General features: G+C 38.5%; 1 protein-coding gene across 1 annotated transcript; it reads left to right on the forward strand.

Moving 5' to 3' along the window:
* Positions 1–1,197: 1,197 nt before the first annotated feature.
* On the forward strand, positions 1,198–8,093 carry kcnj2a (potassium inwardly rectifying channel subfamily J member 2a). Its single transcript, XM_067369741.1, has 2 exons — positions 1,198–1,603; positions 4,414–8,093. Exon 2 carries the CDS (start codon positions 4,663–4,665, stop codon positions 5,944–5,946), a length of 1,284 nt encoding a protein of 427 aa, XP_067225842.1. The 5' UTR covers positions 1,198–1,603; positions 4,414–4,662; the 3' UTR covers positions 5,947–8,093.
* The last annotated feature ends 8,931 nt before the right edge of the window (positions 8,094–17,024 follow it).

The following is a 17,024-nucleotide window of genomic DNA, read 5'->3' on the forward strand; positions in this document are numbered from 1 at the left end:
TGTGGTTGGATGCAGTGCTGTCCAAGCATTGCCTTAAATTAGGCTGAAAGGTAAACAAGAGCCGGACAGATCACGTACCACGTTTCGCCTATAAATAGTCTGTATTATTTATAGACTTGAACAAGAAAGTAACTAAAATAAGCACTTTGCAACAGCTTCACAAATAAAAGTTTAACACGGCTCATTACTTATGACAAGCAAGCAGTGTGTGACACGCAGCAGCCAGGAAGGGCAAAGGGCTGTGGAACACTTACTGCTGGGTTTTCATTGGACCAATTATAAAGAGAAAGAGAAACATTCCCCTGATTAAACAATAAATGGTCATTAATTTCTTTCACAATGATCTGATTCCCAACAATACAATGTACAGTCATTATATAAGAAGCTGGAAAACAAACAAAGCCTGAATAAATTCTGAGTAATGCTGTGGATATGCATACTATGAAACTGAATTGTACTATTTTTTGATCATATTTCATAAAAGCAAAACCCAGAATAACACATTTCAAAACTGTATGACTTCAATGTTTTGGCTAATGGCATAATATGGACTAAAAGGCATAATGGACTAAAATTATTTTATAAAGCATTTGTTTAGTGAAAAATATCTTTATAAAGAAGTGTTTGGCTTGATGATTAATGGTATCCATATTGCATTTGGACGCACTATCAACAAATGACACATAAAGTGCGATTTCTAGCTTGTTGTGAAAAGAAATACGTTCCACAAAATCACAAACTAAACTGCTGAAGTTCTATTTTATTTCAGGAACTGGTCGTTTTTTTCCCCCAATACAAACACTATGTGTATTTCTAATAGTTCAATATCTGAGGTCAGTGTTGGAATTACAGTGGAGTTGAATTTTCTGTCATTTTCACAGCGAGACCTTGTCGACGTTTCAAACAAATTTGACTTTTGTTGTCACGGGTCGCTAATTCCCTTTTTTAAATCAGGTTGAGATTTTATTATGACTTGTAAACAGATAATAACCGTGTTTTGTCGAATTAACCTCAGACATTGAGAAAATCGTAGTGTTGCTATGGTTACCTCAGACGAACTCGGCTTGTGTCTCGAGTCTATTTAGCGCATTCTGACTTAACTTGCAACGTAACTGTGGTTAGTTACTGAAAGTATTGTTTGAAAACTCTGTTGAAACACACATACTTATGAAAACACATACTTTTTAGACACCCGCAACCGTTTGTTTTGGCTTCCTTTGGGGAGATTCAAGCCTTAATTCGCACGCTGCTGTTCTCTATTTCACTTGCTGTAGTCTGAGTGAGTGGAACATTGTTTTATCCGCGCGTGAAACTCTCCAGTCCCTCCCGTCTGATTGGCTGGTTTCAAGAGAGGGGGCGTGACTAGCCGGTGCGTGTTGTTTAAATGGGTTTGAAGCCTAGAAGAAACAGCACATGAGTTACCGCACGCCGCAAACAAGAAGAGAAACGTGGAGATTGCTGTTCTTATGCTTCATATCAAATGCTATTCATATATTACGTGGAGAGAACAAGATCAATGAGAAGACAGTGTGGATAGTTAAAACCATTCGACATTGGATATGTACATATGACAACTGTTTCGTGTTCATTTACAAATGACTAGGTAAGGTCAAAGATATACTATTTGCTGACATATTTTGTTATTGAATGCAACTGTAAATAAATTCGGTCTGTTTGACTATACAAAGTGTTTTGTGCTATACATTTGAACTTCATTTTGTTAAGAATGATATCGGAGTTCTCAGTTGTATTTGAATTTTGATAGAAAACAATCTAAGCATAGTTTGAGCACATTCTTGAGCTCTCTATTGAAAGTCTATAGGAGGCATGATCTCAGAAAAAAAGGCAGAAGACTTAATCAAAATGTCTCAGTCTGAAGATTATTTCTGTCTAGGAGAAACACTTCAAAGAGAATGTAAAGAGTTTTCTTTCTTGGTGAGGAGTTGTTAATTAGAGTTAATTTCTGACCTTCAATTACAATGAAAGATATGAAAGTGTGATTACTATTTGCTTTTTATTTTCTCTTAAGACAAATACACAAGAAATCTTAAGTCTTCTTACTTTAAGCACCTCAAGTAGTTCTTTAAAAGAAAGAAAGGTTTAGAGAATATCTTTTCCTCCCACACCTGTTGGCTTCTCCATATGACAGACTTTGCCCGCATGGCAGATTTGCCTTATAAAAGCAACATATGGGGTTTAGTACTGCATTATGCGCATTGCTGCATGCAACACGTGAGTTTAATTGTTATATAGCCTAGTATTGTTTTTAGCAGTATTCTACTGAGCTCACTGTTGCTAAGTGTGCATTTGTCTAATATATTTGGAGCACAGCTGCGCTCAGCAGTTGTCAGGCGTCAGTCGGCTGACAGACACGCAGATCCTCTTTTCTGCCTTAAACACTCAGGGACTTTCAATTGGCAGCTAAATTGGTGCTTAACTTGTTTGTCAGGACTATGCACACCACATAGTGTAAACTGTTAACAGCGATAATAGGGCAAAAGGAATTTGCCTAAAATATGCAACAATGTTTTAAAAATATTAATCCTAGTTTGATCACTCAAAAGAATGTAAACTTTTATGTAACATTTTCCATTGGTGCTCACTGGTCCACGCCATCAAAATAAACATCTTTCCTGGATATAAACACTGCCATATTATGTTTCATGTAAGAAATAATGGCATCTATCAACCTGCTCCTTATCTGAATATCTGTCAGGCCACATATGAAAAACAGCCTTTAGTAAAATGTTAAACCAAAATAAATAATCGGCTTACTTTTGTTCTAGATGGCAGAAATTTCCTCACTACTAAAAAAAAAAAAAATACTGAAGTAATTTCTGTTTTTAATACAAATATACATATTCTTTTCTCATGCTCTCTCACTCTCTTCCATTAATTATGTCATTCGCTTTTACTCTCTCGCTCTCTTTTTCTATCTCAAATCCTTCTGCAGTCCATGCATCTGCTAAATAAGATAAAATAGGACCTTTCTTTTTAGTTATGGTTGCTAGGAACATTGAGGGCAGAATAGAAGCTTTAATGAGTAGTGTTTTAGCCCTCCTCAGGGAATTGTCACAGGGCTGTCATTATACTGCTGAGAGAGAAGATGAGGTCCCAGAGGACAAGCTCTCAAGTCAACAAGCCTCGTCTCAGTCCCTGCTCTGCACCCTACTGAAAACCAGTCTTAGCTTGTTTTTACCTTTGCTGATGTTTAAGCAGTAGTTCACTATGTTATGTTCTTTGAGAAATTAAGTGTGGCACAAGAACACATTTTTGCCACTGACTAAATGAGTCTTTCTCTTTTTAAAACTCTTAAAATGTCAATAATCCTTGAGGGAACAGGTCTTATTTTATAGCGCTGTTTTTTTTTTGTTTTGTTTTTTTTTTCATGCAAAAGATCAGTTTTGATGTGGAATATTTGTGATGACAACCTGCAAGACACTCTTTAAAAGCATTTATTATTGTTCACTACATTAAAATATAAAACATATTAAATATACAGAAAGTACTGTAATTGTTGAGTAGAGCTTTCAGGACTCCACTATTGGTTAGATGAGTTTTTGCCAATTTAAATTAGTGCATTGATAAGAGACATACGTGACTGAACAAAGCAATTTTCCATTCACCTATACCCCGATTAGCACAGTATGTGAAAACGGGTATTATTAATGGTCTTGTGGGCAATTGCACTATATGGAAGAGCACATAAGCAGACAGGTTGGCATTGCGTTATCTAGCAATGTGGGGCACTGCCTGGTAAAATATCATTGTATTTGACAAAATTACAAATTGACTTTTTTTAATTTAATTAAATTGACAAAGTGTTGGTGCAGTTGCTGATTGAAATTGACATGATGTATAAACCTTTGATGTTGCCCATGAAGAAAAAAATCAAATATAGAATAATCTTTGGTCAATAAAACGAAACAAAACCTTCACTATTTACTTCATAGCCTCACTGAGCTTATGATTTAAAGAAGTCCGACTTGGGTTCTGTTATTGTGACCATTTTGGTCTTGTTGGCTAATACTGCTGGGTTTTTTTTTTTCTCAGTTTGAAAGGAATGATCAAGGTCCTCTTAAGTTTCAAAGTATGAGTTTTTGATTAAGCACATACCATTTATCAAAGTTAGTATTATTTCATGTGATACTAAATTCACAGGGAAATGTTAACATTATGATTTAATCAGTGTACAAATTTATCAGTTCAAGCTGAGACTTGCATGAGAATGCGTGAGAATTATATGCATCACGTTGGTCTCGGAGACACGTGTGCAGTTAGAGCCAAAAAGTCAATTTTCAGTGATTAAGTTAATTTAGCAACTGAGACTGAAACAAATCTGCAGTGAGAATGTTTAGTTTACAGTCTTTACCAATTAACGTTAATGTGTATCTTGTTTCTTGTTTCTGATAGGACATTTGATCGATGATATCACCAGAGCAAATGAGAACGGAGTGATCGCCCCATCCTTGGCCTTTTCTGTCAATCAAAAGGTCCAACTGGAGCAAAGAGACGCCTCCTGCGTCCGGCTCTGAACAGCCCCACCATTTCCTGCTTGTGTTGGTCCCCGTGAGTGTTTCAAAACTGTTTCTCCAACGCTTTTTCCAGAAACTAAGACTGTTTTCCAAAGCAGAAACAGCACAGACCTCCCAGACTGAGGTGATGGGAAGTGTGCGGGCCAACCGCTACAGCATTGTGTCATCAGAGGAGGACGGTATGAAGTTGGCCACTGCTGCGGTGCCAAATGGGTACGGTAACGGGAAGAGCAAGGTTCACACCCGTCACCAAACCCAGAGCAGGTTTGTCAAGAAAGATGGACACTGCAACGTGCAGTTCATCAACGTCAGCGAGAAGAGCCAGCGCTATCTAGCCGACATCTTCACCACGTGCGTGGACATTCGCTGGCGATGGATGTTCGTTATCTTCTGCTTGGCCTTTCTGCTGTCGTGGCTGTTTTTTGGATGTATCTTCTGGCTGGTCGCAATATTCCACGGAGACCTGGAGAGTGGCAGTCCCAAATGTGTCTCCAACGTCAGCACCTTCACGGCCGCGTTTCTCTTCTCCATCGAGACGCAGACCACTATCGGCTATGGCTACCGCTATGTTACAGACGAGTGCCCCATCGCGGTGTTCATGGTTGTATTTCAGAGCATAGTCGGCTGCATCATTGACGCCTTCATCATTGGTGCTGTCATGGCTAAGATGGCAAAGCCCAAGAAGAGGAATGAGACGCTGGTGTTCAGCCACAACGCTACGGTGGCCATGAGGGACAATAAGCTGTGTCTGATGTGGAGGGTGGGCAACTTGCGCAAAAGCCACCTGGTAGAGGCCCACGTTCGGGCTCAGCTTCTCAGATCTCGCACCACAGCCGAGGGAGAGTTTATCCCTCTAGACCAGATGGACATCGACGTGGGCTTTGACAGCGGCATTGACCGCATCTTCTTGGTGTCACCGATCACCATCGTCCATGAGATCGATGAGGACAGCCCTTTCTATGACATGAGCAAACAAGAACTGGAGAACTCTGACTTTGAAATCGTAGTTATCCTGGAGGGCATGGTGGAGGCCACGGCCATGACCACCCAGTGCCGTAGCTCCTACGTGGCCAGTGAGGTCCTGTGGGGACACCGCTTTGAGCCCGTCCTCTTCGAGGAGAAAAACTATTACAAAGTAGACTACTCTCGCTTTCACAAGACCTACGAAGTGCCCAGCACCCCACTGTGCAGCGCGAGAGACCTTGCTGAGAAAAAATATATCCTATCTAACTCGAATTCTTTTTGCTATGAGAATGAGGTGGCCCTTTCAAACAAAGAGGAGAAAGAGGAAGGGAACGGGGACAGTTTGGGCCCTGGCGGGACAAACACAGACACTAGCTCAGACTCTGACCACAGCCAGGCCACCGTTCCCTTAGAACCGCGGCCTCTACGGCGGGAATCCGAAATATGACTGTGCAGAACTAACGGGAAGGTTTAACAGACACCTCTTCATACAGGCACATTGAGCTGAACTGAGCCACTCGGCGAGGCAGACTCAAGCTAACGGTACAGTTACGAGGAGGAATCGACAGCGAAACTGTACAAGAGTGTTCTTACGAATATGCATGGTTAAATAAAACACAGCATAGAGGCACTGCACAGCTAATGAAGAATGCACATCAAGGGAGGAGAAGAGAGAGTTTCCCATTTAGGCGACACTACCTTTTTAGACCGTTGCTTCTGAATGACACGAAGCAGAGAGGATGTAACTGGTTGGCAAAACTTGAAAATGAGCAGGCATGTGTCCCTGTGCAGTTGTCCAACAATGTAAGAATGATTCAGACCAATTTTAATTCAGCCTTTGACTCATGCTGCTACCAAAGTTGATAATATCGTTATTTATCGTTACATGCAGATATTTAGTTCTGTCAATTGAATAAAGCAATGATAGTTAATAGAAATAACATTATACAAAGGAGGAAAAAACACAGCCAAGAGTGTTAGTCAATGTCTTAAGTATCATTAAAAAGTCCTGTTCCTACCGTCTAGTTAATTATTCCATTATCCCCTCTTTTCCTTTTCTATTTGAGTCCGCTGGCCCTTTGTGTGAGCCACAGGTATTTCTGGAACAGTCTTGCGGGGGGCTTAGGTGGGTGAGCTTTATTTGGGAATATAGACAACTCAGTGTCTGTTCTTTCTTTTCAAGAAACATGAAGTTGGAAGCCCTCCGCAGTTCATTTCAGGTTATCTGAAGAGAAAAACGCACAGGACCATGCCTGTTTATTGCGATATATATATATCGGACAGGGTCTTTAGATCAGTATCAGAATGAAAATCACAGTCGTCATGTCCGCAGGGACAAAGAGAGTGATCGTGTTAATGAATGTCTTTCTACAAGTGCTGCTATGTTGCATATTATATAGAGTTTTAGACTTAAACCAAAGAGTATTCAAATTGATCTTTCATAAAGAATGCATCAAATTCTTTTATTAGACGTAGAACAATAGGACAAGTCATGATGTGGAGTAAAAATATATATATTTGTAAGTGAAAAGAAATGGTTTTTGTTTGCTTACGCACATATATGGTTTATTTTTATTGATTATTTTCTTATTCTAAGCCAAATAAAGACTACGAATAACAAAGCTCATTGGAAATAAGAGAGCTACAGGTTAGCTTACCTTATTTTCAAACCTCTACCCCATTCTTTTCATCCCATGACTTCAGTGTTACTGTAGTTTAGTGCTACTTAAGTGTTTGGGTTGGAAAATGTTGCTAGAAAACCTTTTAGATTTAAGGTTCTAATTGCATGGATTACATATAGGTTCATTTACAAACTGTGTGAGTGTATAATGGCTGAACGGTTTGGGTTTTATTGCAAGGAAACGGGACAGAAAACAGAATCCACTCTCCCTTCTGACTTTAAACCTCTCTAATAATTAATTATTTCTCAATCAACTCTAACCTCTTGTCTTGCCTGACAAACTGCAATACAACCCTAACGGCTTGTTTGGCAGGTGTACCAAGGACTGTGTAATTAGACTGAGATCATGGTACTGTGATCCAATGACAATCAGAACACAGAATCTGAGCTCAGAACCGCACTTGCACACAACATGTGCTCCTGAGATATCACTTGACATGTGATGTCTGACTTGTCTCCTCTCACCCCTTTTTTTCTTTTTTTAAATACCTGAAGTAACCCAAAACAGCCACTAGAGCACGTTCTCCGGAAAGCTCTATAAAAGGAGACAATAAAATTAGGGGATATTTATTTTGAAAATACTGCACATTATAAGGCTGTGTTAAACATACAAAAGAGTATAAAATGCTATTAATGCTGTTTTATCCTTCTTTTTTCTTTTTTTTCTTTTTTTGGCATGTCATTTTTCAAAAGACACTTGATGAACAGCCAATTATGCAGTAAACCTGATTCGCACTGGTCTACTGTTGGCTTGTTCGAAGGAAACGCTCCTTTTAATGACTCTGGGTCTATAGGCAGCGTTTCTTTCTCTTTGTTGTAAATATCCCCATACTTTATGCAGTTGCTTTTGTACCAGTCTTCCCTATTGTACTGAAAGAAAACAATGGAATGTACAGATTTTTATATTATTATAAATATTATTGTTGTTCTTATTATAATTATTATTATTGTAATTATTATTGTACATGCTATTTTATTTCTTTTTTCAATAAAACGAGATTGAATGGTCAAAAGTCATTGTGTTTCTTGGGTAACTTGGATTGGTAAGCTCTTTAAATAAACATTGGAAACACTGGAAAGACTAACCATAACACATAAAACACAGATATACAGCCTGTATTTTGTGACCTACGGACAGCTGCTATAAAATTGCCTAAATCTGCTATAATAATATTCTTTAAAGACATCTTCAGCTCTTCACATAAAAATACATATTCTTTTATTTATGCATGTTTCTTCAATTTTAGGCACTTTTATGTTCCAGGGGTTTCAATCTTTTTTTTTCTTTTTTTTTTTGTTATGTGAAGGTCACATTAAAACTGTTTTGGAAACTTTGTACCATGCATTCATCAGCACACACAAACACAAGTTGGTTTTCTATGTTTTATGGGGACTTTCCACAGACATAATGATTTTATGCTTTATAGACTTTATACTCTATCCCCTACCCCTAAAGCCCTACCCATCATAGAAAATTTTCAGCATTTTTACATTTTCAAAAAAAAAAAAAATGTATGATTAATAAGTGGTTTTCTTTACTGGGAATAAAAAAAAAAATATATCCCCACAAGGTCAAAGATTTCTGGTAGTGCCATCCATGTATTATTACCTATAACATAGGGGATACCAGGAACACACACATTGGTACTTTTAAAATGATTTATATAGAGATTGCATTGTCCCAGACCCAGATTTTCAATCTTAAACTTAATGATTAAAAAAAAGAAATACTAAATATTACATTATGTGGTATTTATAATTATAATACTACATATTATATGATATGATAACCACAGAGTGAAGATAACATAAATCATTTCAATATTTGTCTAATGATTTAAACTATTTTTAACCAGCCATTTTGCACCTAATAATGTTTTTTTTTTTTTTTTTCAAAAACTTAACTTAGCAAGATATAAGAGTCTGCCATTTTATTCCGAAAAATGTAGAAAAATGACAAAAATTACAGAATTCTCCTATTCATGGATATTATTAGTAGATAATTCAAATAAACTATAGTGTATCAGAAATGTCTTTTAAGAGTGTTTATTTTTAAAAGTCTACAGTACTAAAAGGGCTCATAATTGAAACACCCATGTATTTAATTTTACAACCCAGTGAGTCCATGTACTCTTCATGAATTCATGAGACAGTCCTATTCATTCTCCTATTCCAAAAAAAAAAAAAAAAAAAACTCTTTAAAGGTCAGCTGTATCCCAGGGCGGGTTATGGTCACAACTTACGTAAAACAGCCCATTTGCTATGAGATATAAAGCAGAGGCTAAATATCCTCACAAAAAAACTCACTCATGCCATTTGCTTTAAAGGTGCCCTAGAATGTCTTTTTAAATTATGTAATATAAGTCTAAGGTGTCCCCTGAATGTGTCTGTGAAGTTTCAGCTCAAAATACCTCATAGATTTTTTTTAATTCATTTTTTTAACTGCCTATTTTGGGGCATCATTAACTATGCACCGATATATAGGTTGCGGCCCCTTTAATTCTCATGCTCCCCCTCCCCCGGAGCTCGCGCTTGCTTTGAACAGCATAAACATAGTTCACACAGCTAATATAACCCTCAAAATGGATCTTTACAAAGTGTTCATCATGCAACATGTCTAATCGCGTAAGTATTGTAAATATTTGGATGTTTACATTTGATTCTGAATGAGTTTGATAGTGCTGTGTGGCTAAAGCTAACATTACTGTTGGAGAGATTTATAAAGAATGAAGTTGTGTTTATGAATTATACAGACTGCAAGTGTTTAATAATGAAAATAGCGACGGCTCTTGTCTTCGTGAATACAGTAAGAAACAATGGTAACTTTAACCACATTTAACAGTACATTAGCAACATGCTAATGAAATATCACTAAAAATATCATATCATTGATCATGTCAGTTATTATTGCTCCATCTGCCATTTTTCGCTATTGTTCTTGCTTGCTTACCTAGTCTGATGATTCAGCTGTGCACATCCAGACGTTCTGCCCTTGTGTAATGCCTTGAACATGAGCTGGCATATGCAAATATTGGGGCGTACACCCTGACTGTTACGTAACAGTCGGTGTTATGTTGAGATTCACCTGTTCTTCGGAGGTCTTTTAAACAAATGAGATTTATATAAGAACGAGGAAACAATGGAGTTTGAAACTCAGTGTATGTCTTTTCCATGTACTGAACTCTTGTTATTTAACTATGCCAAGGTAAATTCAATATTTAATTCTAGGGCATCTTTAACTCAAAGCAGCTCTTTTTTGGTGGCCAAGAGAGCTCAACGTGCTGCATCTGAAGAAAACGCATGCAATCAGAAAAAAAAAAAAAAAAATTAAGAACACATCTTTATCAGTTTGACAGTTACTGTCTCCCATGAATAAATAATTCATGGGAGAAAGTATCGAAGGCAGAGCTGAGGTCAAGTAGTAGATCATTCACTACCTTTACAAGTGCAGTTTCAGTACTATGGAGACTAATGGTACTGACTGAAGCTATAGGAAGCAACAGTATTTTCCAATAATTTAGCAATGAAGTGTAAATTTGAAATAGGACAGTAATTAGATCAAACTGAGGGATCAAGGTGGGGTTTCCTGAGAACAGGGGCAACTGCAGCAGTTTTGAGTGGCAGAGGAAATGAAGCAGAGGTAAGAGATGTATTGATGAGGTGAGAGATAGGTGCAGAGATGAAAGAATGGCAAAGTTTCAGGAGAGACGTAGGAGCAGGGTCATGTTAACAGGATTAAGAGTTGGATTTCAAGATTAACTTAGAGACAGAAGATGGAGTAGTCAGAGAAAAACAAGACAGGGTGGACGGCATCGGTCTTTTCAAGCAAATGATCCAGAAAGGAACAGCAAAACTCATTAGAAGCTAGAGCATCCAGGGGTGGAGGTTTGGTAAGCTTATTTATTGTATTAAATAATGCTTTTGGCCTGTTGCTTGATTTATTAATTGTGGCAGAGACAAAACTAGAGCGAGCCGAGTTGAGAGCAGATTTGTATATTTTGAGATTATCAAGAAAAGCTAAATAATGTACAGTAAGACCGTTTTTTCTGTAAAGACACTCAAGCCGTCTACCAGTAGCCTTAAGAATATGGAACTCAGGGGTATACCAAGGAGAAGAGTGGGAAGAAGGGACACTTCTGGTCCTAATAGGAGCATGCTCCTGTAAGATTTCAGAAATTATGGAGTGATAGTTAGATAATATCATGCAGTGAGGGAGACGAAATATCAAAGACATTAGAGAGTTTTGAAGAAACAATAGAGGTACAGAATGAAGCAGTATCAATAGCTTTCAGATTGCAGTATGATTTAACAGTCGTAGGGCATTTTTTACGCATCAGGCTTAAAGCAAAATGTACTCCTGAAGACACGTCGTGAGCGGTGTATATATCGTGGGCACCGGAGAATCCCTAGAATCTGGCAGCATTCATATGTCATAGAATCAAGACACGGATAGCATTTCAAGGCCCTTAGCTGCGATGGTAAATATCCAATATCCATTATGGATGTGAGATAAAAAATGAGGCAGATAAGAAAAGAAAAAAGAAAAACTTTTGTCTGAGGCATGTTAGTACCGAGCAAACAGAGCCAATCACAAGTGAAAACCACGTTAGCCAGACCCTGAACGTCACTTCACCAAAAACAGCAGACTAAATAGGAGACAACACACCCAGATAGAAAGCAGTAAACGAACAGCGCAACCGACTGAGAGAGTGGTAACTCACTCATCAGCAGAGCCGAACATGGTGGAGACGTTAACAGGGTAGAGAGCTCGCAGCAGCCCGATGGCAGACTCACAGACAGCAAAAGTTTGATAGTGACAACAGTCCAGTTCAAAGATCAGCAGTGAGAAATGGAGTAATCCAGACAGAATTCTGATAAAAAATAATTTGAACAGAACTGCGAAAAAACATGTAGCAAAATCATTCAAACAAAAACATACAAACGGTACAGGTGCAAAGCGGCAGCACAGACGCACACAGCATTCTCGACCCGGGAGTGGATTTCAAAGATGGCAGCAGCAATACTCACAACGCAACCAAATACAGAAAAGCACTGCAAATACTCACAAAGCAACCAAATACAGAAACGCACTGCAATTACTCACAACTCAGCCAAATACAGAAACGTGCTGTAAATACTCACAACGCAACCAAATACAGAAACAAACTGAAAAAACTCACATGTAACCAAATACAGAAACGCACTGCAATTACTCACAACTCAGCCAAATACAGAAACACGATGCAAATACAGAAACACGCTGCAAATACTCACAACGCAGCCAAATACAGAAACGTGCTGTAAATACTCACAACTCAACCAAATACAGAAATGCGCTGCAAATACTCACAACTCAACCAAATACAGAAACGTGCTGTAAATACTCACAACTCAACCAAATACAGAAATGCGCTGCAAATACTCACAACTCAACCAAATACAGAAAAGTGCTGTAAATACTCACAAAGCAACCAAATACAGAAATGTGCTGCAAATACTCACAATGCAACCAAATACAGAAACAAACGCGCTGCAAATACTCACAACGCAACCAAATACAGAAATGCGCTGCAAATACTCACAACGCAACCAAATACAGAAACAAACGCACTGCAAATACTCACAACGCAACCAAATACAGAAACTCGCTGCAAATACTCACAACGCAACCAAATACAGAAACTCGCTGCAAATACTCACAAAGCAACAAAATACAGAAACGCACTGCAAATACTCACAACGCAACCAAATACAGAAACTCGCTGCAAATACTCACAAAGCAACAAAATACAGAAACGCACTGCAAATACTCACAACGCAACCAAATACAGAAACTCGCTGCAATTACTCACAAAGCAACAAAATACAGAAACTCGCTGCAAATACTCACAACGCAACCAAATACAGAAACTCGCTTCAAATACTCACAACGCAACCAAATACAGAAACTCGCTGCAATTACTCACAAAGCAACAAAATACAGAAACTCGCTGCAAATACTCACAAAGCAACAAAATACAGAAACGCACTGCAAATACTCACAACGCAACCAAATACAGAAACGCACTGCAAATACTCACAACGCAACCAAATACAGAAACTCGCTGCAAATACTCACAACGCAACCAAATACAGAAACTCGCTGCAAATACTCACAACGCAACCAAATACAGAAACTCGCTGCAAATACTCACAACGCAACCAAATACAGAAACTCACTGCAAATACTCACAAAGCAACAAAATACAGAAACTCGCTGCAAATACTCACAACGCAACCAAATACAGAAACGCACTGCAAATACTCACAAAGCAACAAAATACAGAAACTCGCTGCAAATACTCACAACGTAGCCAAATACAGAAAAGTGCTGTAAATACTCACAAAGAAACCAAATACAGAAACGAGCTGCAAATATTCACAAAGCAACCAAATACAGAAATGCGCTGCAAATACTCACAACTCAACCAAATACAGAAAAGTGCTGTAAATACTGACAAAGCAACCAAATACAGAAATGTGCTGCAAATACTCACAACGCAACCAAATACAGAAACAAACGCGCTGCAAATACTCACAACGCAACCAAATACAGAAATGCGCTGCAAATACTCACAACGCAACCAAATACAGAAACGCACTGCAAATACTCACAACGCAACCAAATACAGAAACTCGCTGCAAATACTCACAACGCAACCAAATACAGAAACTCGCTGCAAATACTCACAAAGCAACAAAATACAGAAACGCACTGCAAATACTCACAACGCAACCAAATACAGAAACTCGCTGCAAATACTCACAAAGCAACAAAATACAGAAACGCACTGCAAATACTCACAACGCAACCAAATACAGAAACTCGCTGCAATTACTCACAAAGCAACAAAATACAGAAACTCGCTGCAAATACTCACAACGCAACCAAATACAGAAACTCGCTTCAAATACTCACAACGCAACCAAATACAGAAACTCGCTGCAATTACTCACAAAGCAACAAAATACAGAAACTCGCTGCAAATACTCACAAAGCAACAAAATACAGAAACGCACTGCAAATACTCACAACGCAACCAAATACAGAAACGCACTGCAAATACTCACAACGCAACCAAATACAGAAACTCGCTGCAAATACTCACAACGCAACCAAATACAGAAACTCGCTGCAAATACTCACAACGCAACCAAATACAGAAACTCGCTGCAAATACTCACAACGCAACCAAATACAGAAACTCACTGCAAATACTCACAAAGCAACAAAATACAGAAACTCGCTGCAAATACTCACAACGCAACCAAATACAGAAACGCACTGCAAATACTCACAAAGCAACAAAATACAGAAACTCGCTGCAAATACTCACAACGTAGCCAAATACAGAAAAGTGCTGTAAATACTCACAAAGAAACCAAATACAGAAACGAGCTGCAAATATTCACAAAGCAACCAAATACAGAAATGCGCTGCAAATACTCACAACTCAACCAAATACAGAAAAGTGCTGTAAATACTGACAAAGCAACCAAATACAGAAATGTGCTGCAAATACTCACAACGCAACCAAATACAGAAACAAACGCGCTGCAAATACTCACAACGCAACCAAATACAGAAATGCGCTGCAAATACTCACAACGCAACCAAATACAGAAACGCACTGCAAATACTCACAACGCAACCAAATACAGAAACTCACTGCAAATACTCACAACGCAACCAAATACAGAAACTCGCTGCAAATACTCACAAAGCAACAAAATACAGAAACTCGCTGCAAATACTCACAACGCAACCAAATACAGAAACTCGCTGCAAATACTCACAACGCAACCAAATACAGAAACTCGCTGCAATTACTCACAAAGCAACAAAATACAGAAACTCGCTGCAAATACTCACAAAGCAACAAAATACAGAAATGCACTGCAAATACTCACAACGCAACCAAATACAGAAACGCACTGCAAATACTCACAACGCAACAAAATACAGAAACTCGCTGCAAATACTCACAACGCAACCAAATACAGAAACTCGCTGCAAATACTCACAACGCAACCAAATACAGAAACTCGCTGCAAATACTCACAACGCAACCAAATACAGAAACTCGCTGCAAATACTCACAAAGCAACAAAATACAGAAACTCGCTGCAAATACTCACAACACAACCAAATACAGAAACGCACTGCAAATACTCACAAAGCAACAAAATACAGAAACTCGCTGCAAATACTCACAACGTAGCCAAATACAGAAAAGTGCTGTAAATACTCACAAAGAAACCAAATACAGAAACGAGCTGCAAATATTCACAATGCAACCAAATACAGAAACAAACGCGCTGCAAATACTCACAACGCAACCAAATACAGAAATGCACTGCAAATACTCACAACGCAGCCAAATACAGAAAAGTGCTGTAAATACTCACAAAGCAAACAAATACAGAAACGTGCTGCAAATACTCACAAAGCAACCAAATACAGAAATGCGCTGCAAATACTCACAACGCAACCAAATACAGAAACGCACTGCAAATACTCACAACGCAACCAAATACAGAAACGAGCTGCAAATACAGAAACACGCTGCAAATACTCACAAAGCAACCAAATACAGAAACAAACGAGCTGCAAATACTCACAAAGCAAACAAATACAGAAATGCGCTGCAAGTATTCACAATGCAACCAAATACAGAAATGCGCTGCAAAAACTCACAATGCAACCAAATACAGAAACAAATGCGCTGCAAATACACACAACTCAACTAAATACAGAAATGCGTTGCAAATACTCACAATGCAACCAAATACAGAAACGAGCTGCAAATACTCACAAAGCAAACAAATACAGAAACGAGCTGCAAATACTCACAAAGCAAACAAATACAGAAATGCGCTGCAAATACTCACAGTGCAACCAAATACAGAAATGTGCTGCAAATACTCACAACGCAACCAAATACAGAAACAAACGCGCTGCAAATACTCACAACGCAACCAAATACAGAAACAAATGCGCTGCAAATACTCACAACGCAACCAAATACAGAAACGTACTGCAAATACTCACAACGCAACCAAATACAGAAACGAGCTGCAAATACTCACAATGCAACCAAATACAGAAATGCGCTGCAAAAACTCACAATGCAACCAAATACAGAAACAAACACGCTGCAAATACTCATACGCAACCAAATACAGAAATGCGTTGCAAATACTCACAACGCAACCAAATACAGAAACAAGCTGCAAATACTCACAACGCAACCAAATACAGAAACAAACGAGCTGCAAATACTCACAAAGCAAACAAATACAGAAATGCGCTGCAAATACTCACAACGCAACCATATACAGAAATGCACTGCAAAAACTCACAACGCAGCCAAATACAGAAACGTGCTGCAAATACTCACAACGCAACCAAATACAGAAACGAGCTGCAAATACTCACAAAGCAAACAAATACAGAAACGTGCTGCAAATACAGAAACACACTGCAAATACTCACAAAGCAACCAAATACAGAAACAAACGAGCTGCAAATACTCACAAAGCAAACAAATACAGAAATGCGCTGCAAGTATTCACAACGCAACCAAATACAGAAATGCGCTGCAAAAACTCACAATGCAACCAAATACAGAAACAAACGCACTGCAAATACTCATACGCAACCAAATACAGAAATGCGTTGCAAATACTCACAACGCAACCAAATACAGAAACGAGCTGCAAATATTCACAACGCAACCAAATACAGAAACAAACGAGCTGCAAATACTCACAAAGCAAACAAATACAGAAATGCGCTGCAAATA

Source organism: Chanodichthys erythropterus, chromosome 19 (genome assembly GCF_024489055.1).
Source record: "Chanodichthys erythropterus isolate Z2021 chromosome 19, ASM2448905v1, whole genome shotgun sequence".
NCBI classification, from domain to species: domain Eukaryota; kingdom Metazoa; phylum Chordata; class Actinopteri; order Cypriniformes; family Xenocyprididae; genus Chanodichthys; species Chanodichthys erythropterus.